At 32.7% G+C, this 20,677-nt stretch overlaps 4 protein-coding genes across 4 annotated transcripts; 1 reads left to right on the forward strand and 3 right to left on the reverse strand.

The window, feature by feature from the left end:
* Window positions 1–4,749: 4,749 nt before the first annotated feature.
* Window positions 4,750–5,590, reverse strand: LOC119676867 (bifunctional glutamate/proline--tRNA ligase-like). The gene is made up of 3 exons (XM_038088126.1): window positions 5,487–5,590; window positions 5,224–5,424; window positions 4,750–5,152 (listed from the first exon to the last, which is right to left on the reverse strand). The coding sequence occupies exons 1-3, from the start codon at window positions 5,588–5,590 to the stop codon at window positions 4,750–4,752; spliced, it is 708 nt and encodes a 235-aa protein (XP_037944054.1).
* Window positions 5,591–11,169: 5,579 nt separating this feature from the next.
* Window positions 11,170–12,010, reverse strand: LOC119676868 (bifunctional glutamate/proline--tRNA ligase-like). Its single transcript, XM_038088127.1, has 3 exons — window positions 11,907–12,010; window positions 11,644–11,844; window positions 11,170–11,572 (listed from the first exon to the last, which is right to left on the reverse strand). Exons 1-3 carry the CDS (start codon window positions 12,008–12,010, stop codon window positions 11,170–11,172), a joined length of 708 nt encoding a protein of 235 aa, XP_037944055.1.
* A 201-nt stretch (window positions 12,011–12,211) lies between these two features.
* On the reverse strand, window positions 12,212–12,949 carry LOC119676869 (bifunctional glutamate/proline--tRNA ligase-like). The gene is made up of 2 exons (XM_038088128.1): window positions 12,561–12,949; window positions 12,212–12,434 (listed from the first exon to the last, which is right to left on the reverse strand). Exons 1-2 carry the CDS (start codon window positions 12,947–12,949, stop codon window positions 12,212–12,214), a joined length of 612 nt encoding a protein of 203 aa, XP_037944056.1.
* Window positions 12,950–14,795: 1,846 nt separating this feature from the next.
* Window positions 14,796–15,655, forward strand: LOC119676870 (protein ANTAGONIST OF LIKE HETEROCHROMATIN PROTEIN 1-like). Its single transcript, XM_038088129.1, has 4 exons — window positions 14,796–14,988; window positions 15,043–15,145; window positions 15,219–15,571; window positions 15,639–15,655. The coding sequence occupies exons 1-4, from the start codon at window positions 14,898–14,900 to the stop codon at window positions 15,653–15,655; spliced, it is 564 nt and encodes a 187-aa protein (XP_037944057.1). The 5' UTR covers window positions 14,796–14,897.
* The last annotated feature ends 5,022 nt before the right edge of the window (window positions 15,656–20,677 follow it).

A 20,677-nucleotide genomic window follows, 5' to 3' on the forward strand; every position in this document is an offset into this window, starting at 1 on the left:
GTTTCGCGAACACCAAATCACCAATCTTGAACTGCTCCTTTTCTTTGTTCATTTTAATATTTAAAATACAAACTTTTAATTAAAAATTGTTTTATATAAAAAAGATTTAGAAATGCCGCTGTTGCTTTCTTTTTCCTGATATGAGTTGATTTATAGTTACAATTGTATAGATAAAAAATTTGCAACAGAGTTGTATTTTTTCATTTTATTTTTCAAATGGATAATTTCTTCTAGTTTTTTTTTAAAATCAAATTTTATTTGACTATGGAAGTGTGCGCGTTCCGTTTCGTTTTAAGTGCAAGTAATACTTTTACTTCCGGCTCTATGGTAGCTTTGTCTTGAATATCAACACTGGGCAAATCAATTGCAGCAGAATCTTCATCCTTTAATGCGGCTTTGATTTGTTCCATCGCTTCGCGGAAATTTTCGTACTCTAAATTCTTCTCAGTGGAGAATTTTTCTTTGAATTCATTATACCTCAAGGCCTAAACAAGTTTGTTTCTTAACAGCGCCAGTTGGTGTTTCCGTTTTCGAGGCATTTTTCAATTCAGTTTTTTAGATCTTAGTAGCTTTTTCAGTGGATTTCTTTGCAGAACTGCTACTTCCACGTCCAGCTACGGGGAAATCTGTGCCAGTAACTTCTTTGTATTTAGCTTTAAGCGCTAATAACTTCTTAACTTCAGTGTCAATTACGTCCTTTGATGCGTTTTTGGTTTTAGCTGTACGCACTTTCTCGCCTTGCTCGTTTATTTCTTTCGTAAGTAGTTCTTTCTCGGTTGCCGAAGATATGTTAGGTGTAGTTGCTGCTTTAGTTCTGTCCATTTTTGCTTCAGGTGTCCAATCTTTACCTGTTAGTGTTTTATACGAAGACTTTAGTTGAAGTAAAATTTGAACTTCTGGTTCTATAGATGATTTAGGAGCTTTCTGCGATTTTAATTCACGGATTTTGTTATCCTGACTTTGGATTTTTTCTAAAATGCTTTCTTACTCTGAATTATTTGATTCACTGGTTAGATCAATTTTTATTACTTCCGCTGTGACATCGGTTTGCTGAGGTGCTGTAGCGCCAATTTTCCAATCTTGACCAGTAAGATTTTTATAATCCGTTTTAAATCAATTGCAGCAGAATCTTCATCCTTTAATACGGCTTCGATTTGTTCCATCGCTTCGCGGAAATTTTCGTACTCTAAATTCTTCTCAGTGGAGAATTTTTCTTTGAATTCATTATACCTCAAGGCCTAAACAAGTTTGTTTCTTAACAGCGCCAGTTGGTGTTTCCGTTTTCGAGGCATTTTTCAATTCAGTTTTTTAGATCTTAGTAGCTTTTTCAGTGGATTTCTTTGCAGAACTGCTACTTCCACGTCCAGCTACGGGGAAATCTGTGCCAGTAACTTCTTTGTATTTAGCTTTAAGCGCTAATAACTTCTTAACTTCAGTGTCAATTACGTCCTTTGATGCGTTTTTGGTTTTAGCTGTACGCACTTTCTCGCCTTGCTCGTTTATTTCTTTCGTAAGTAGTTCTTTCTCGGTTGCCGAAGATATGTTAGGTGTAGTTGCTGCTTTAGTTCTGTCCATTTTTGCTTCAGGTGTCCAATCTTTACCTGTTAGTGTTTTATACGAAGACTTTAGTTGAAGTAAAATTTGAACTTCTGGTTCTATAGATGATTTAGGAGCTTTCTGCGATTTTAATTCACGGATTTTGTTATCCTGACTTTGGATTTTTTCTAAAATGCTTTCTTACTCTGAATTATTTGATTCACTGGTTAGATCAATTTTTATTACTTCCGCTGTGACATCGGTTTGCTGAGGTGCTGTAGCGCCAATTTTCCAATCTTGACCAGTAAGATTTTTATAATCCGTTTTAAATCAATTGCAGCAGAATCTTCATCCTTTAATACGGCTTCGATTTGTTCCATCGCTTCGCGGAAATTTTCGTACTCTAAATTCTTCTCAGTGGAGAATTTTTCTTTGAATTCATTATACCTCAAGGCCTAAACAAGTTTGTTTCTTAACAGCGCCAGTTGGTGTTTCCGTTTTCGAGGCATTTTTCAATTCAGTTTTTTAGATCTTAGTAGCTTTTTCAGTGGATTTCTTTGCAGAACTGCTACTTCCACGTCCAGCTACGGGGAAATCTGTGCCAGTAACTTCTTTGTATTTAGCTTTAAGCGCTAATAACTTCTTAACTTCAGTGTCAATTACGTCCTTTGATGCGTTTTTGGTTTTAGCAGTACGCACTTTCTCGCCTTGCTCGTTTATTTCTTTCGTAAGTAGTTCTTTCTCGGTTGCCGAAGATATGTTAGGTGTAGTTACTGCTTTAGTTCTGTCCATTTTTGCTTCAGGTGTCCAATCTTTACCTGTTAGTGTTTTATACGAAGACTTTAGTTGAAGTAAAATTTGAACTTCTGGTTCTATAGATGATTTAGGAGCTTTCTGCGATTTTAATTCACGGATTTTGTTATCCTGACTTTGGATTTTTTCTAAAATGCTTTCTTACTCTGAATTATTTGATTCACTGGTTAGATCAATTTTTATTACTTCCGCTGTGACATCGGTTTGCTGAGGTGCTGTAGCGCCAATTTTCCAATCTTGACCAGTAAGATTTTTATAATCCGTTTTAAATCAATTGCAGCAGAATCTTCATCCTTTAATACGGCTTCGATTTGTTCCATCGCTTCGCGGAAATTTTCGTACTCTAAATTCTTCTCAGTGGAGAATTTTTCTTTGAATTCATTATACCTAAATAGGTTTTTTATGCCTATGTTGCAGTATCTCCTGTGCCATAGAAGTACACGTTATACTTTTTATTTTTATATTGTGTTATTTTTGCTGGCCATTCTATGTAGCCTTTAAGTTTCGCGAACACCAAATCACCAATCTTGAACTGCTCCTTTTCTTTGTTCATTTTAATATTTAAAATACAAACTTTTAATTAAAAATTGTTTTATATAAAAAAGATTTAGAAATGCCGCTGTTGCTTTCTTTTTCCTGATATGAGTTGATTTACAGTTACAATTGTATAGATAAAAAATTTGCAACAGAGTTGTATTTTTTCATTTTATTTTTCAAATGGATAATTTCTTCTAGTTTTTTTTTAAAATCAAATTTTATTTGACTATGGAAGTGTGCGCGTTCCGTTTCGTTTTAAGTGCAAGTAATACTTTTACTTCCGGCTCTATGGTAGCTTTGTCTTGAATATCAACACTGGGCAAATCAATTGCAGCAGAATCTTCATCCTTTAATACGGCTTCGATTTGTTCCATCGCTTCGCGGAAATTTTCGTACTCTAAATTCTTCTCAGTGGAGAATTTTTCTTTGAATTCATTATACCTCAAGGCCTAAACAAGTTTGTTTCTTAACAGCGCCAGTTGGTGTTTCCGTTTTCGAGGCATTTTTCAATTCAGTTTTTTAGATCTTAGTAGCTTTTTCAGTGGATTTCTTTGCAGAACTGCTACTTCCACGTCCAGCTACGGGGAAATCTGTGCCAGTAACTTCTTTGTATTTAGCTTTAAGCGCTAATAACTTCTTAACTTCAGTGTCAATTACGTCCTTTGATGCGTTTTTGGTTTTAGCTGTACGCACTTTCTCGCCTTGCTCGTTTATTTCTTTCGTAAGTAGTTCTTTCTCGGTTGCCGAAGATATGTTAGGTGTAGTTGCTGCTTTAGTTCTGTCCATTTTTGCTTCAGGTGTCCAATCTTTACCTGTTAGTGTTTTATACGAAGACTTTAGTTGAAGTAAAATTTGAACTTCTGGTTCTATAGATGATTTAGGAGCTTTCTGCGATTTTAATTCACGGATTTTGTTATCCTGACTTTGGATTTTTTCTAAAATGCTTTCTTACTCTGAATTATTTGATTCACTTGTTAGATCAATTTTTATTACTTCCGCTGTGACATCGGTTTGCTGAGGTGCTGTAGCGCCAATTTTCCAATCTTGACCAGTAAGATTTTTATAATCCGTTTTAAATCAATTGCAGCAGAATCTTCATCCTTTAATACGGCTTCGATTTGTTCCATCGCTTCGCGGAAATTTTCGTACTCTAAATTCTTCTCAGTGGAGAATTTTTCTTTGAATTCATTATACCTAAATAGGTTTTTTATGCCTATGTTGCAGTATCTCCTGTGCCATAGAAGTACACGTTATACTTTTTATTTTTATATTGTGTTATTTTTGCTGGCCATTCTATGTAGCCTTTAAGTTTCGCGAACACCAAATCACCAATCTTGAACTGCTCCTTTTCTTTGTTCATTTTAATATTTAAAATACAAACTTTTAATTAAAAATTGTTTTATATAAAAAAGATTTAGAAATGCCGCTGTTGCTTTCTTTTTCCTGATATGAGTTGATTTATAGTTACAATTGTATAGATAAAAAATTTGCAACAGAGTTGTATTTTTTCATTTTATTTTTCAAATGGATAATTTCTTCTAGTTTTTTTTTAAAATCAAATTTTATTTGACTATGGAAGTGTGCGCGTTCCGTTTCGTTTTAAGTGCAAGTAATACTTTTACTTCCGGCTCTATGGTAGCTTTGTCTTGAATATCAACACTGGGCAAATCAATTGCAGCAGAATCTTCATCCTTTAATGCGGCTTTGATTTGTTCCATCGCTTCGCGGAAATTTTCGTACTCTAAATTCTTCTCAGTGGAGAATTTTTCTTTGAATTCATTATACCTCAAGGCCTAAACAAGTTTGTTTCTTAACAGCGCCAGTTGGTGTTTCCGTTTTCGAGGCATTTTTCAATTCAGTTTTTTAGATCTTAGTAGCTTTTTCAGTGGATTTCTTTGCAGAACTGCTACTTCCACGTCCAGCTACGGGGAAATCTGTGCCAGTAACTTCTTTGTATTTAGCTTTAAGCGCTAATAACTTCTTAACTTCAGTGTCAATTACGTCCTTTGATGCGTTTTTGGTTTTAGCTGTACGCACTTTCTCGCCTTGCTCGTTTATTTCTTTCGTAAGTAGTTCTTTCTCGGTTGCCGAAGATATGTTAGGTGTAGTTGCTGCTTTAGTTCTGTCCATTTTTGCTTCAGGTGTCCAATCTTTACCTGTTAGTGTTTTATACGAAGACTTTAGTTGAAGTAAAATTTGAACTTCTGGTTCTATAGATGATTTAGGAGCTTTCTGCGATTTTAATTCACGGATTTTGTTATCCTGACTTTGGATTTTTTCTAAAATGCTTTCTTACTCTGAATTATTTGATTCACTGGTTAGATCAATTTTTATTACTTCCGCTGTGACATCGGTTTGCTGAGGTGCTGTAGCGCCAATTTTCCAATCTTGACCAGTAAGATTTTTATAATCCGTTTTAAATCAATTGCAGCAGAATCTTCATCCTTTAATACGGCTTCGATTTGTTCCATCGCTTCGCGGAAATTTTCGTACTCTAAATTCTTCTCAGTGGATAATTTTTCTTTGAATTCATTATACCTAAATAGGTTTTTTATGCCTATGTTGCAGTATCTCCTGTGCCATAGAAGTACACGTTATACTTTTTATTTTTATATTGTGTTATTTTTGCTGGCCATTCTATGTAGCCTTTAAGTTTCGCGAACACCAAATCACCAATCTTGAACTGCTCCTTTTCTTTGTTCATTTTAATATTTAAAATACAAACTTTTAATTAAAAATTGTTTTATATAAAAAAGATTTAGAAATGCCGCTGTTGCTTTCTTTTTCCTGATATGAGTTGATTTACAGTTACAATTGTATAGATAAAAAATTTGCAACAGAGTTGTATTTTTTCATTTTATTTTTCAAATGGATAATTTCTTCTAGTTTTTTTTTAAAATCAAATTTTATTTGACTATGGAGGTGTGCGCGTTCCGTTTCGTTTTAAGTGCAAGTAATACTTTTACTTCCGGCTCTATGGTAGCGCTAATAACTTCTTAACTTCAGTGTCAATTACGTCCTTTGATGCGTTTTTGGTTTTAGCTGTACGCACTTTCTCGCCTTGCTCGTTTATTTCTTTCGTAAGTAGTTCTTTCTCGGTTGCCGAAGATATGTTAGGTGTAGTTGCTGCTTTAGTTCTGTCCATTTTTGCTTCAGGTGTCCAATCTTTACCTGTTAGTGTTTTATACGAAGACTTTAGTTGAAGTAAAATTTGAACTTCTGGTTCTATAGATGATTTAGGAGCTTTCTGCGATTTTAATTCACGGATTTTGTTATCCTGACTTTGGATTTTTTCTAAAATGCTTTCTTACTCTGAATTATTTGATTCACTGGTTAGATCAATTTTTATTACTTCCGCTGTGACATCGGTTTGCTGAGGTGCTGTAGCGCCAATTTTCCAATCTTGACCAGTAAGATTTTTATAATCCGTTTTAAATCAATTGCAGCAGAATCTTCATCCTTTAATACGGCTTCGATTTGTTCCATCGCTTCGCGGAAATTTTCGTACTCTAAATTCTTCTCAGTGGATAATTTTTCTTTGAATTCATTATACCTAAATAGGTTTTTTATGCCTATGTTGCAGTATCTCCTGTGCCATAGAAGTACACGTTATACTTTTTATTTTTATATTGTGTTATTTTTGCTGGCCATTCTATGTAGCCTTTAAGTTTCGCGAACACCAAATCACCAATCTTGAACTGCTCCTTTTCTTTGTTCATTTTAATATTTAAAATACAAACTTTTAATTAAAAATTGTTTTATATAAAAAAGATTTAGAAATGCCGCTGTTGCTTTCTTTTTCCTGATATGAGTTGATTTACAGTTACAATTGTATAGATAAAAAATTTGCAACAGAGTTGTATTTTTTCATTTTATTTTTCAAATGGATAATTTCTTCTAGTTTTTTTTTAAAATCAAATTTTATTTGACTATGGAGGTGTGCGCGTTCCGTTTCGTTTTAAGTGCAAGTAATACTTTTACTTCCGGCTCTATGGTAGCGCTAATAACTTCTTAACTTCAGTGTCAATTACGTCCTTTGATGCGTTTTTGGTTTTAGCTGTACGCACTTTCTCGCCTTGCTCGTTTATTTCTTTCGTAAGTAGTTCTTTCTCGGTTGCCGAAGATATGTTAGGTGTAGTTGCTGCTTTAGTTCTGTCCATTTTTGCTTCAGGTGTCCAATCTTTACCTGTTAGTGTTTTATACGAAGACTTTAGTTGAAGTAAAATTTGAACTTCTGGTTCTATAGATGATTTAGGAGCTTTCTGCGATTTTAATTCACGGATTTTGTTATCCTGACTTTGGATTTTTTCTAAAATGCTTTCTTACTCTGAATTATTTGATTCACTGGTTAGATCAATTTTTATTACTTCCGCTGTGACATCGGTTTGCTGAGGTGCTGTAGCGCCAATTTTCCAATCTTGACCAGTAAGATTTTTATAATCCGTTTTAAATCAATTGCAGCAGAATCTTCATCCTTTAATACGGCTTCGATTTGTTCCATCGCTTCGCGGAAATTTTCGTACTCTAAATTCTTCTCAGTGGATAATTTTTCTTTGAATTCATTATACCTAAATAGGTTTTTTATGCCTATGTTGCAGTATCTCCTGTGCCATAGAAGTACACGTTATACTTTTTATTTTTATATTGTGTTATTTTTGCTGGCCATTCTATGTAGCCTTTAAGTTTCGCGAACACCAAATCACCAATCTTGAACTGCTCCTTTTCTTTGTTCATTTTAATATTTAAAATACAAACTTTTAATTAAAAATTGTTTTATATAAAAAAGATTTAGAAATGCCGCTGTTGCTTTCTTTTTCCTGATATGAGTTGATTTACAGTTACAATTGTATAGATAAAAAATTTGCAACAGAGTTGTATTTTTTCATTTTATTTTTCAAATGGATAATTTCTTCTAGTTTTTTTTTAAAATCAAATTTTATTTGACTATGGAGGTGTGCGCGTTCCGTTTCGTTTTAAGTGCAAGTAATACTTTTACTTCCGGCTCTATGGTAGCGCTAATAACTTCTTAACTTCAGTGTCAATTACGTCCTTTGATGCGTTTTTGGTTTTAGCTGTACGCACTTTCTCGCCTTGCTCGTTTATTTCTTTCGTAAGTAGTTCTTTCTCGGTTGCCGAAGATATGTTAGGTGTAGTTGCTGCTTTAGTTCTGTCCATTTTTGCTTCAGGTGTCCAATCTTTACCTGTTAGTGTTTTATACGAAGACTTTAGTTGAAGTAAAATTTGAACTTCTGGTTCTATAGATGATTTAGGAGCTTTCTGCGATTTTAATTCACGGATTTTGTTATCCTGACTTTGGATTTTTTCTAAAATGCTTTCTTACTCTGAATTATTTGATTCACTGGTTAGATCAATTTTTATTACTTCCGCTGTGACATCGGTTTGCTGAGGTGCTGTAGCGCCAATTTTCCAATCTTGACCAGTAAGATTTTTATAATCCGTTTTAAATCAATTGCAGCAGAATCTTCATCCTTTAATACGGCTTCGATTTGTTCCATCGCTTCGCGGAAATTTTCGTTCTCTAAATTCTTCTCAGTGGAGAATTTTTCTTTGAATTCATTATACCTCAAATAGGTTTTTTATGCCTATGTTGCAGTATCTCCTGTGCCATAGAAGTACACGTTATACTTTTTATTTTTATATTGTGTTATTTTTGCTGGCCATTCTATGTAGCCTTTAAGTTTCGCGAACACCAAATCACCAATCTTGAACTGCTCCTTTTCTTTGTTCATTTTAATATTTAAAATACAAACTTTTAATTAAAAATTGTTTTATATAAAAAAGATTTAGAAATGCCGCTGTTGCTTTCTTTTTCCTGATATGAGTTGATTTACAGTTACAATTGTATAGATAAAAAATTTGCAACAGAGTTGTATTTTTTCATTTTATTTTTCAAATGGATAATTTCTTCTAGTTTTTTTTTAAAATCAAATTTTATTTGACTATGGAGGTGTGCGCGTTCCGTTTCGTTTTAAGTGCAAGTAATACTTTTACTTCCGGCTCTATGGTAGCGCTAATAACTTCTTAACTTCAGTGTCAATTACGTCCTTTGATGCGTTTTTGGTTTTAGCTGTACGCACTTTCTCGCCTTGCTCGTTTATTTCTTTCGTAAGTAGTTCTTTCTCGGTTGCCGAAGATATGTTAGGTGTAGTTGCTGCTTTAGTTCTGTCCATTTTTGCTTCAGGTGTCCAATCTTTACCTGTTAGTGTTTTATACGAAGACTTTAGTTGAAGTAAAATTTGAACTTCTGGTTCTATAGATGATTTAGGAGCTTTCTGCGATTTTAATTCACGGATTTTGTTATCCTGACTTTGGATTTTTTCTAAAATGCTTTCTTACTCTGAATTATTTGATTCACTGGTTAGATCAATTTTTATTACTTCCGCTGTGACATCGGTTTGCTGAGGTGCTGTAGCGCCAATTTTCCAATCTTGACCAGTAAGATTTTTATAATCCGTTTTAAATCAATTGCAGCAGAATCTTCATCCTTTAATACGGCTTCGATTTGTTCCATCGCTTCGCGGAAATTTTCGTACTCTAAATTCTTCTCAGTGGATAATTTTTCTTTGAATTCATTATACCTAAATAGGTTTTTTATGCCTATGTTGCAGTATCTCCTGTGCCATAGAAGTACACGTTATACTTTTTATTTTTATATTGTGTTATTTTTGCTGGCCATTCTATGTAGCCTTTAAGTTTCGCGAACACCAAATCACCAATCTTGAACTGCTCCTTTTCTTTGTTCATTTTAATATTTAAAATACAAACTTTTAATTAAAAATTGTTTTATATAAAAAAGATTTAGAAATGCCGCTGTTGCTTTCTTTTTCCTGATATGAGTTGATTTACAGTTACAATTGTATAGATAAAAAATTTGCAACAGAGTTGTATTTTTTCATTTTATTTTTCAAATGGATAATTTCTTCTAGTTTTTTTTTAAAATCAAATTTTATTTGACTATGGAGGTGTGCGCGTTCCGTTTCGTTTTAAGTGCAAGTAATACTTTTACTTCCGGCTCTATGGTAGCGCTAATAACTTCTTAACTTCAGTGTCAATTACGTCCTTTGATGCGTTTTTGGTTTTAGCTGTACGCACTTTCTCGCCTTGCTCGTTTATTTCTTTCGTAAGTAGTTCTTTCTCGGTTGCCGAAGATATGTTAGGTGTAGTTGCTGCTTTAGTTCTGTCCATTTTTGCTTCAGGTGTCCAATCTTTACCTGTTAGTGTTTTATACGAAGACTTTAGTTGAAGTAAAATTTGAACTTCTGGTTCTATAGATGATTTAGGAGCTTTCTGCGATTTTAATTCACGGATTTTGTTATCCTGACTTTGGATTTTTTCTAAAATGCTTTCTTACTCTGAATTATTTGATTCACTGGTTAGATCAATTTTTATTACTTCCGCTGTGACATCGGTTTGCTGAGGTGCTGTAGCGCCAATTTTCCAATCTTGACCAGTAAGATTTTTATAATCCGTTTTAAATCAATTGCAGCAGAATCTTCATCCTTTAATACGGCTTCGATTTGTTCCATCGCTTCGCGGAAATTTTCGTACTCTAAATTCTTCTCAGTGGATAATTTTTCTTTGAATTCATTATACCTAAATAGGTTTTTTATGCCTATGTTGCAGTATCTCCTGTGCCATAGAAGTACACGTTATACTTTTTATTTTTATATTGTGTTATTTTTGCTGGCCATTCTATGTAGCCTTTAAGTTTCGCGAACACCAAATCACCAATCTTGAACTGCTCCTTTTCTTTGTTCATTTTAATATTTAAAATACAAACTTTTAATTAAAAATTGTTTTATATAAAAAAGATTTAGAAATGCCGCTGTTGCTTTCTTTTTCCTGATATGAGTTGATTTATAGTTACAATTGTATAGATAAAAAATTTGCAACAGAGTTGTATTTTTTCATTTTATTTTTCAAATGGATAATTTCTTCTAGTTTTTTTTTAAAATCAAATTTTATTTGACTATGGAAGTGTGCGCGTTCCGTTTCGTTTTAAGTGCAAGTAATACTTTTACTTCCGGCTCTATGGTAGCTTTGTCTTGAATATCAATACTGGGCAAATCAATTGCAGCAGAATCTTCATCCTTTAATGCGGCTTTGATTTGTTCCATCGCTTCGCGGAAATTTTCGTACTCTAAATTCTTCTCAGTGGAGAATTTTTCTTTGAATTCATTATACCTCAAGGCCTAAACAAGTTTGTTTCTTAACAGCGCCAGTTGGTGTTTCCGTTTTCGAGGCATTTTTCAATTCAGTTTTTTAGATCTTAGTAGCTTTTTCAGTGGATTTCTTTGCAGAACTGCTACTTCCACGTCCAGCTACGGGGAAATCTGTGCCAGTAACTTCTTTGTATTTAGCTTTAAGCGCTAATAACTTCTTAACTTCAGTGTCAATTACGTCCTTTGATGCGTTTTTGGTTTTAGCTGTACGCACTTTCTCGCCTTGCTCGTTTATTTCTTTCGTAAGTAGTTCTTTCTCGGTTGCCGAAGATATGTTAGGTGTAGTTGCTGCTTTAGTTCTGTCCATTTTTGCTTCAGGTGTCCAATCTTTACCTGTTAGTGTTTTATACGAAGACTTTAGTTGAAGTAAAATTTGAACTTCTGGTTCTATAGATGATTTAGGAGCTTTCTGCGATTTTAATTCACGGATTTTGTTATCCTGACTTTGGATTTTTTCTAAAATGCTTTCTTACTCTGAATTATTTGATTCACTGGTTAGATCAATTTTTATTACTTCCGCTGTGACATCGGTTTGCTGAGGTGCTGTAGCGCCAATTTTCCAATCTTGACCAGTAAGATTTTTATAATCCGTTTTAAATCAATTGCAGCAGAATCTTCATCCTTTAATACGGCTTCGATTTGTTCCATCGCTTCGCGGAAATTTTCGTACTCTAAATTCTTCTCAGTGGAGAATTTTTCTTTGAATTCATTATACCTAAATAGGTTTTTTATGCCTATGTTGCAGTATCTCCTGTGCCATAGAAGTACACGTTATACTTTTTATTTTTATATTGTGTTATTTTTGCTGGCCATTCTATGTAGCCTTTAAGTTTCGCGAACACCAAATCACCAATCTTGAACTGCTCCTTTTCTTTGTTCATTTTAATATTTAAAATACAAACTTTTAATTAAAAATTGTTTTATATAAAAAAGATTTAGAAATGCCGCTGTTGCTTTCTTTTTCCTGATATGAGTTGATTTACAGTTACAATTGTATAGATAAAAAATTTGCAACAGAGTTGTATTTTTTCATTTTATTTTTCAAATGGATAATTTCTTTTAGTTTTTTTTAAAATCAAATTTTATTTGACTATGGAGGTGTGCGCGTTCCGTTCCGTTTTAAGTGCAAGTAATACTTTTACTTCTGGCTCTTTGGTAGCTTTGTCTTGAATATCAACACTGGGCAAATCAATTGCAGCAGAATCTTCATCCTTTAATGCGGCTTTGATTTGTTCCATCGCTTCGCGGAAATTTTCGTACTCTAAATTCTTCTCAGTGGAGAATTTTTCTTTGAATTCATTATACCTAAATAGGTTTTTTATGCCTATGTTGCAGTATCTCCTGTGCCATAGAAGTACTCGTTATACTTATTATTTTTATATTGCGTTATTTTTGCTGGCCATTCTATGTATCCTTTAGCTGGATACTTACCTTGCGCTATCGGCTTTGATTTTATCTTCACATGACGTTTCACCACAGAATGGAGAAAATAATATATTCTTCTTATCTAAAAACATGCAAAAGTCGGACCAGTTCTTTGTTATTTTTGTGTGCTGAACCAAATCTGATTGTGCTTTCGCCAACATGCTATCGTGAATTGTTTCAAGAAGTTGCTGAATTTTTGAGTCGACATCATCCAAAGCTAAAATCAATTTTTCACCTGAATCGCGGCGTACTGCTACAATTTGATTTGCTTTCATATCTTTAGGTCCGACTTCAATACGAATAGGAACACTTTTTAATTCCCAATGGTTGAATTTCCAGCCTGGAGAGTAATTATTACGGTAATCTCCTTCGCAACGAATACCTTTCGCACTCATCTTCTTTCGTGTTAACAGTAATTCCACATGGTACAATGATTGCTTGAATGCACGCTATATGTGGCGGCAAAACCAATCCTTGATTATCAGAATGAACCATAATCATAACACCAATAGTACGCGTTGTTATACCCCATGAATTCTGAATTTGATAAAAATAAATTGAACTTTTAATGTTGTACATATTTGAAAAAACTTTTACAATTTTGTTAATTTGCAAATTAAGTTATTTAAATAAAAATTGAAAATATGAAATTTGTTTTTTATTATTAAACGTAGAGTTTTTGTTATGTGAAATCTCCACCTTAGTTCTCTGAAATTAGTAAATCAGAAAATATCACTTATTTCAACTCTAATCTGCGTTATTAAAAACAATTAATTAATCTCTATTAACCTCGACCAAAATTAGATTATCTCTTGTATGGGAAATCTGTGATTAAACAACTAGATAACTACTATAATCTTGATAATTGCTTTAGGACGTGTGCGAGTTAGGCAAAGTTGATTCTAAACCAAATGGGAGATTTTTTGGGATTTTTTTGCACTGCACACATTTAGCCATTTATCAAATGTATCGACAAATCACTACATTACCGGCACAATTTAGAATTGCTAATGGCTAAATGTGTGCAGTGCAAAAAATCCCAAAAAATTTCCCATTTGGTTTAGCATCAACTTGGCCTAACTCGCATACGCCCTTAATTGTTTGGTAGCTTTATACTGAAGCAAGTAAGAATTGTGGATAAAGCAGAAATGACAATTAATTAATAACCTAATGTAATTACTTTGTTAGTGAATTTTATTAAGTATTACATATGTATAATGTATAAAGACTGGAAGCGTCTCCTTTTCTTCCTTCACCTATAATTTAACTGAAATTCATTTTAATGTAAAATTCGAATAATTTAAAAATTTCATTTGAAATAAATTACATATTACAATAAAACTGTAATAATAATTGCACAGCATTTATGGTCGTAATTTAAGTCTCAAAACTGATATAGTCTCGATATGTACTTAGGACGTGTGCGAGTTAGGCTAAGTTGATGCTAAACCAAATGGGAGATTTTTTGGGATTTTTTGCACTGCACACATTTAGCCATTTATCAACACGTATCGACACATCACTACATTATCGGCATAACTTACAATTTCCCTCATTTAGAACGCAACTTAGCCTAACTCGCACACGACCTAATACCAGGTTCGCACTATCTCATTTAGGCACTTGCTCACTTATATAAATGAGGAACCGTTCACATAATAATGAGCTCATTTATACAGCTTTTAGAACTTTTATATGTCAAAAAAGCTATAAAAGAACTTTCTTTTGTTTACAAATAAAACACAAAGAAAAATTTTGGTATTGTGTAAAATAAATATTTTAAAATGGAAAACGCAGAAAATTTAAAAAACATAATATATAATGTGTGTGAAATTATTAATAATAGAAAGAAAGCAATTTCTGAATATCGTAAATGTCGTGCAATGCACCGAAAAAATATACTTGAAATAAGAAAAAAGCAAATAGCAATACTTTCTACAATAATTGCTAGGAACCGGAGGAAGTGCTGGACTTTGGTTAGTGCCGCCAGTAATGATTATTAAATAAAGTTTAAAATTAACATTTTTTTTTCAGAAAAGAACAAAGAAATTCTGGGAAGTGGATTGCCAGAAAAATGGTCCAAATTTTTTCAAAGAAAATTTTCGCATGAGTTTGGAATGTTTTAAGGAGTTATGTGAATTATTAAAAGGACTACAGAAAAGAGATACAACCTTTCGAATTTCAATTTCTTTAGAAAAGAGAATTGCTATTGGCTTGTATTGTCTTGGGTCGTCTGCTGAATACAGAAGCGTAGCAAATCTGTTTGGCGTTGGCAAGTCAACCGTGTGCATTTGCCTGAAATTATTTTGCCAGGAGGTGTGGAAAATTCTTTCACCCTTGTACATGAATGCATTTCCATTAACAAGCGACAAGGTGAATGAGTGCATCAGAGGATTTGAGGTTCTTGGTTTTCCACAATGTTTAGGTGCAATGGGTAAGTTTTCAATTTACTATTACTGAAACATATTAATTGTAAACAACATTAAAGATGGAAGCCACATTGAAATAAAACCAGAATCTCAGAATGCTGTTGACTACTATAACTATAAAGGGTGGTACTCGATTGTTTTGTTTGCCCTCGTAGATTATAGGTAATTAATTTATAAGTAAATAAACAACGAAATTTCAATAAACGTGCAAATATATTTTACTGTTTATTTACAGATACCGTTTTCTTTATATAAATGTTGGGTATCCTGGAAGAGTCAATGACTCTTTTATTTTTGAAAATTCATCACTTAAGAGCCAGTTAGAAAATTGTATTGCTTTAGAAGACAAAAGTAGGGTGATTAATGGTGTCAAAATACCCGTATTGATCCTAGGTGATTCTGCATTTCGATTTTCCACCAAAGTTATGAAACCATACCCTTATGATGAAAACGCTAGCATTGGTCAAAAAACTTTTAACTACCAATTATCTAAATGTCGAAGAGTGGTTGAAAATGCTTTTGGGCAGCTTAAGGCAAGGTTTCGCAGAATAGGGAAGGGCATTGACAACAAAATCGAAAACGTGAACAGCATAATACAATCCTGCTGTGTTCTTCACAACTTTTTAAATGAAAAAAATGATGTAGTGGAAAAAAGTTGGGTACGAGCTCTGAAAAAACAACATCTGGTTTCAGAACGACAACAACCAGAAGAAGTTTCAGTATTAAATGACGGCGATCTAAATGCAGAACAAATAAGACGATGTTTAGCTACATTTTTTAGTAAGTTTTATTAGAAATTCACCTAATCCTAATTTTTAACTTTGTAGCACTAAATAACTTAATTTAATTATCCTATATATTTATAAAAAAAAAAAATGCAACTTAATCTAAATTATAATAGTATAATGATAACAATAATTATAAATTATGTTATATTATTAATAAATAATTATCGCTATTCATCGCTGGAGTCATCGTAACCAGTGAGCCGAGTATATGGAAAACCTCTTTCCATTGATGACGCGATACGGGATAAAGCAACATTGCTTTCTTCAATTAAATTCAGGAACCTTGCGTCTGTGCGTTCCTGCAGCTCGATGTGACGGTTCTCTACATCTATCAGATTCTGAAATTTTTCCAAAAGGGTGTCATTTAAATTGCCTTTATTTTTTTTTGCAGGTGTTTCAGAATCTTCCGACGTAGATATTGGATCTATCGGTGGAGAAGAGCATGGCGACAGCAACGATGTATCATTTGATGACGGGGCCTGGTCTGATAAATAAACACATTCATTATTTTGAAAAACTTAAACAAATTTGTAAAAACTCACCTGCAATACTTTCAAACACTAAATTTGTAGTGTTATGTATGAGCAAATTGCCTAAAAATCTTTTCAATATATGGAAGTACTTCCAGTCGGATGGCGCCCCTCCCGAAACTCCAACACACTGCTGTTCTTTCCTGATTTAAAATAAACAAACAAGCAAATTAATAAAAATAAATAAAAAAATTAACAAAATTACATTTAAATCTCTTTTTATTATATAAAATTACATAACATAATAAAAAACAAAACAGTTTCAATGCACAAATTATTATTGTAATTTTCAATTTCACTTATGAAATACTTACCTAAATCTTTGTGTAAAGTTGTGGACCTTCGTTTGCACTTCTAACGATGAGACCAGAAAACCCCTATTCTGAAGTTCTGTGGCCATCTCATTGAAAATATGTGCGTTCCGTCGGGCGCCCCGTAATTGTGGCAGTCTTTCCTCCCATATTTCCAAAAAGTGCCTCTCGGCACTTTCCGACCAAGCATTTCTCTTTCTCTTCATTTTCTGTGTCTGAAAATAATATTTAATTAAATTAATCTAAAATCAACTATTTAAATTTGTATTGCCTATTTAATTCATGAAAACAAAAAATTTTATTAAATACTAGTACGTACTTCTTTTTGCCATTGACATGAATCCATCTGAAATAAATGAATATATCTCACTAAAAAATTAAATATTTCATTGATATATTAAATCATTTATATACATGTTATATATTAATTACATTTCAATTAATAAAAACAGATTATATTTAATACTACTTTCTCAGTGTACTTGTTTACAGCACAGTTGTTGTTTGTTTACATTTTATATTTAAAAATATATGACAGATACTTCAAATTTTGGTCATTTCCCTTCTGGGAAATTTTTTTTAAAGGGTTGCATTCGACAATTTTGGTCTAAAATGAGCTGATTTATTGTAAATCAGAACATTTATATGAAAGCTTTTTGTATGGTAAATCATGCTCATTAGTGATTATAATGAGCAAAACCGCCTAAATGAGATAGTGTGAATGTACTATAAGTCAGCAAAGTTGATTACTTACGCATGATTTAATTCAATCTTAAGACTTGAACTAAGACTACAAAATCCACCTTTGTTATTTATTTTATTTATAATAATATTTTATTTTTTTTATTTTTTATTTATAATATTAAGTGCATTAAGTACATGCTTTTTATTGCACTATCTTAAAAACTAACTTAAAAGCTAACAAGATATTTATTCAAGTACAATTTATTTTGAAAATTACAAATATTAGAACAAATAATAAAACTGAGTTAAAAAATATAAGTTTGCTATAACTTCAAATTGGATATTATTATATGTATAATGATAAGGAAGTATAAAAATTAAACTAAAATTAACATTTAATTTAAAATAAAAATAATATATTAAATAAGTTCAGTTAACAATAACTTTTTAAAAACTCTTAAATTACATGCATTTCGGGTTGAACTTGGTAAAGCGTTCCATAATCGGATCGAATGAATAAAGAAAAACCTAGTGATAGCAACAAAATTAAATCTTGGAATTATGAAAAGAAGAGATCTTGTGGAACGCATCAGCTGCAAGCAATTATAAAGGTACTCAGGATATTTAGAAGTTTTTAATTAAAACAGAAATAGGCAGATTCGAATATTTAAATACTGCTCAATGTCACAACCCAGTATAGCGTTTCTATAAACTGTTAGATGATCAAAATGTTTAAGGCCGTAGACGTATTTAGTACAGCAGTTTACTACAGTTCTCAGTTTAGCAAGGGACTCGTAGTCAAGTTTACAGTACACCAACGCGGCATAAGTAATTATAGGCAATATTAGTTGTCTGACCAATAAGCCACGGACATGGACAGGGGTATACTTAGCAGATAAATTCAAATATTTGAGGCAAATAAATGATTTCCTAACGACATGATTGATATGATCAGAGGCATATAGCTTTGAATTCAAATTAAATCCTAGACATTTAACTGATGCACTATATTTAATAATTGAGTTTCCAATAGCTACCGATGGTAATTCGTCTAAGTTTAATTCAGACCTACTAAGCGGCAATATGATGGTTTTATCTGCATTTAGCAGCATATTGTTTTCAACCGCCCAGCGATGTATGCATGTTAAATCTATATTGATCTTTGTGACAATATCATTTAAATTATCACTCCGACACGAATGATACATTTGTATATCATCAGCATATCCATGTAGCCTCGAAAATTGACATACTGAGAAAACGTCATTAATATAGATCGAAAATAGCAATGGCCCAAGAATCGATCCTTGAGGAACCCCAGAAAACAGAAGTTTAAAATTTGAAAATTTATTATCAATAACTACTGACTGAGATCTCTCAGTTAAATAACTAAAAATAAATTTAGAAGCTAAACTGGAGAAGTGGAACTTATTTATGAGCTTTTTACAGAGCAAAGCGTGATCAACTCGATCAAATGCTTTTGAAAAATCTAGAAGACATAAGTAAGTAACCAAATCCCTATCATAACTTAATCTAATATCTTCAAGGACTTTCAGCAAGGCAGACGCACAACTATGACCTTTTCTGAAACCAGATTGATAAGGAGATAGCAGATGAAAAACGTTTAGATGATTACGAATCTGTTCAGACATTATAGCCTCACACACTTTGGAAAGAGAAGAAAGAATACTGATAGGTCGATAGTCAGAAACTAATGAAGCATTAACTTTTTTCTCAGTTGGAATAACTTTAGCTTGTTTCCATGCCACTGGAAATGTAGAGGTAGTAATACAATAGTTTATAATATGAGTTAATGGAGATATTATAAATGGTAAAATAAGCTTTATGAATTTAAGAGGAATTTCATTTTTCATTAAATTCTTAAAAACAATATCTTCACTGACGCAGTAAAAACTAAAGCCTCCATTAGCGTCAACAATATTCATATCAAAGAATACTGAAGAAGAGCTACCATTATCCTCTACAGAAGAAACAAAGAAGTTATTTAGAGCATTTGGGTCCATATTGCATATATTTTTACTTTTTCTTGTAACCCCAAGCATTTTGATATTATTCCAAAGGGTTTTAGTAGATTTAGTACCACCAAGCTTAGATTCATAGTAATCTGACTTAGCCTTAAAAACAGTTCTAGCAGCTACATTTCTAGCAATTCTAAACTTCATCCAGTTATATTCCGTAGGGTACTTTTTCCAAACTGCATATTTTCTATTTCTTAAATTAATAAAACGTTTTATTGTAGTACTAAACCATGGGCAAGAAACATTATTGACGGTAATAGTACGAAAAGGTACATACCGATGACGAAGGCTAAGCAATTTTTTATTAAATGCATCTAATTTTTGATCAACTGAAATACCAGACCAACATTCATTCCATTCAGTTGAATTAAGTTTACAAAATAATCCCACTGAATCAATTGACTTATAATCCCAAAAAGAAAATCTAGTTGAGATGGATTTTTTAGTTTTCTTGAAGTCAAGCGTAATAAATAGTAGGTCATGATCTGAAACAAATGAAATCTGTTCAAACAACAACAATTTGCTTATATCAGAAACTGCAATTATGTCCAGAAGACTAGGCTTAACATTATTGGCATATCTAGTAGGTATGGTCCTATTGACAATATTTAAGCCCGACATGGCAATAAGATCATTTAAACGGGAAACATTACCACAGTTTGAGAGAAGATCATTATTGAAATCACCAAGTACTGCTAAGAAGTCGAAATTAAGCGCAATGGGTTGCAGTGAATCAAAAAATGGATCGCAACTAAAGCGTTTGTGTGAATTATACACGCACCTCACCAATATTTTCTGAAAACCAACATTGATGCTTATATCAACGAATTCAATGTCGGACTCACCAGATATACATACCAAATTACTTTTTAAATGAGACTTGCAATAAATTGCCACCCCGCCTCCTCTCCTCTCCATGATAGGAGCATGGCGGTATAAAATATAATTGTTCATTGACAGAAATACACATCTTAGAACGCTGCTTTTACATTCTTTGTATATGTGGCCAGCTTCACCGCATTTTGCACATACATGCTCACTTTCCTTATAAACAGACGCTTTATGGTTAAAACCCCAGCACTTGTAGCATCGCATTACATTCAAGTTTTCGTACACTATGCATCGTTCCCAGCCAATATTAAGTCTACGAACACTCATAACTTGCTTGAAAGCTATGCCATCTAACTCAACTAACGCGTTAAAGATGTTTTTATTTTTGAACGACTCAAATATTTTCAAGACTTTAATATATTTAATCTCCATATTGTTTTGATTTCTTATTGCTTGGAGAAATTTATCATTTTCCAAACGCTCGCTCATACCGGTAATAAGGATTTTAGGG

Source organism: Teleopsis dalmanni, chromosome 2 (genome assembly GCF_002237135.1).
Source record: "Teleopsis dalmanni isolate 2A chromosome 2, ASM223713v2, whole genome shotgun sequence".
Classification (NCBI taxonomy): domain Eukaryota; kingdom Metazoa; phylum Arthropoda; class Insecta; order Diptera; family Diopsidae; genus Teleopsis; species Teleopsis dalmanni.